At 30.4% G+C, this 2,018-nt stretch overlaps 1 protein-coding gene across 1 annotated transcript in view; it reads right to left on the bottom strand.

The window, feature by feature from the left end:
* SMCHD1 (structural maintenance of chromosomes flexible hinge domain containing 1) overlaps positions 1-2,018 on the bottom strand; it is a 141,609-nt gene that overhangs the window by 59,489 nt on the left and 80,102 nt on the right. Inside the window, exon 22 of the mRNA XM_017526068.2 lies at positions 731-803. Within this exon, the coding sequence (XP_017381557.1) occupies positions 731-803 (73 nt within the window). The remainder of the gene's footprint in view (positions 1-730; positions 804-2,018) is intronic.

The raw sequence follows: 2,018 nt of genomic DNA, 5'->3' as shown, positions 1-2,018 counted from the left end.
GTGATCCACCCGCCTCGGCCTCCCAAAGTGCTGGGATTACAGGCTTGAGCCACCGCGCCCGGCCGGTACAGTACTGTGTTAATGAAAACTCATGCCTATTGGAACTGTGTCCTCCACTGAGTACTACAGAACTGTGCAAGGCAAGGACTACCTGTAGTAACTCATTTAATCCTCCCAACAACTCCAAGGGAGTAGATATTATCTCATTTTACACATGAAGAAATTGACACATAGACGAGTTTACCTAGATATAAACCCAGAAGGGCTGACTCCAGAATGTACTTAGCACCTCTACTACAGAGTGCCTCTCAAATTAGCCAGCATATTCTAGCCTGTGTAGCTTTACTGCAATTTCATTAAGTCATTACCAAATTAATAAAAGTGACATTAGAAATGTTTCTTCTTAAAATATGAATATCAACAAAATGTAAAGAACAGATTCATCTCTAATAAAGCCTAATAATTATATTCCGAGAAATAGTTCCCCACCAAATATATTCAATACCCAAATTTTTCTCCCAAGATTATTTTTAGAATGTCAATAACATCTTCCTAAATGTTTTCCTTTTTAAAAATTGGTAATTTCTGTCAGTGCTATGGTTTGACATTTAAATGTATTTTGAAGACTTATACCACTACCAAAAGCCCAAAAACCTCTAACTTTATATCATTATGCTTTATCATAAGATTATTTTTAAATAATTATGAATATTTCTTAAAATAATATTACCAGGTAGTAATCTAATTTTCAAAATCTGTGAGTCTTCTTTTAAGCCCGGCAGAATAACCTTCAGGTTATAATTCTGTTGAAGAAAATACTAAAAATTAAACCCTGTCCTAAATACATACTTAAGTAGTTTATCACATCAATTCTGATTTATATTTTGCTTTTTATTTTCATACCATTGTAGAAATTACTTATCAATTTTATACTTACTAAAATTATCATTTATGTATGTCAGAAATCTTACAGGAAAAAAATTGATCAATACTGCTTCCTTATATACAGTGAAATGAGGATAATTAGGCTAGAACCTACTTTTCCAAAATATAAATATCGTCTTAGGCTCAGTTTTCCTCTTAAATTTTTGTTCTCAAAAGGCATAACCTCTGAATAATTATCATAATCAAGATAAATATTATAAAACATATGAAACAGTGAAGTAGAAAGAAACAAAAACCACAAAGTTTCTAAATGCCATGTGATACTCTATATGGGCTCCTGGAACAGAAAAATAAATTAAATGGAAACAAGTTAAAAAAAAAAAAAAAAAAAAAAAAAAGTCCAAGGTTTTATTAGTAGTATTTTGTCAACGTTTGGATAAATATATAAAGTTCTGTAAGACATTAATAGAGGAACTTTTATATGCAACCTCTCTATACTATCTTTGAACACCTTTGTAAGTTATTTCCTTTAAACTTATTTCAAAATAAAAAGGTTTTTAAAATCTAGAAACTTTTAGTAAGTTTATCTTACTAAAGTCAAATTTTCTGTGAATTTCAAGTTGTTTTTCCAGAAAAATCTGAATTCAGAAAGAATCAAGGACTCAATTTTTAACTTGATTATATAAAGCAGTCTATAGTACTTGAAAAAAATACACATGCTCTGTTTTAAACATCACACTGATAGGGAAAATTTTTTAAATATTTAAAGTAATGATACACTGAAAACAAAAATTAGGTAGAGTGTTCCTTTCAGTCCGTGAAGTCTACTAGCTGCTTTACAGGCCTAATCGAAAAATTATCTTATTAGAGTTTGTGTCTTTAGCTACCCTGTTTTTTTGTTGTTGTTGTTTACACCAAAAAACTATACATAGGATTCCTTCCCTAACTGTATCTCTCACCAAACACTTCCTTTTATCTAAATACCAGTGTTATGTTTAAAGACATAAGCTGAAGTTTCTTGTACTTCTGTCATTTTTGTTCTAAGAAAAATAATCAAAAGTGGACAGAAACAGTAGGAAAGAGAAAAAAACCCCAGCATAGTTCTGGATAACTGTGTCAAAAAAAAAAAAAAA

Source organism: Cebus imitator, unplaced genomic scaffold, assembly GCF_001604975.1.
Source record: "Cebus imitator isolate Cc_AM_T3 unplaced genomic scaffold, Cebus_imitator-1.0 Scaffold41, whole genome shotgun sequence".
Lineage (NCBI taxonomy): Eukaryota > Metazoa > Chordata > Mammalia > Primates > Cebidae > Cebus > Cebus imitator.
Note: the sequence above shows the minus strand (reverse complement) of the source record. Positions and strands in the feature narration are given on the sequence as shown.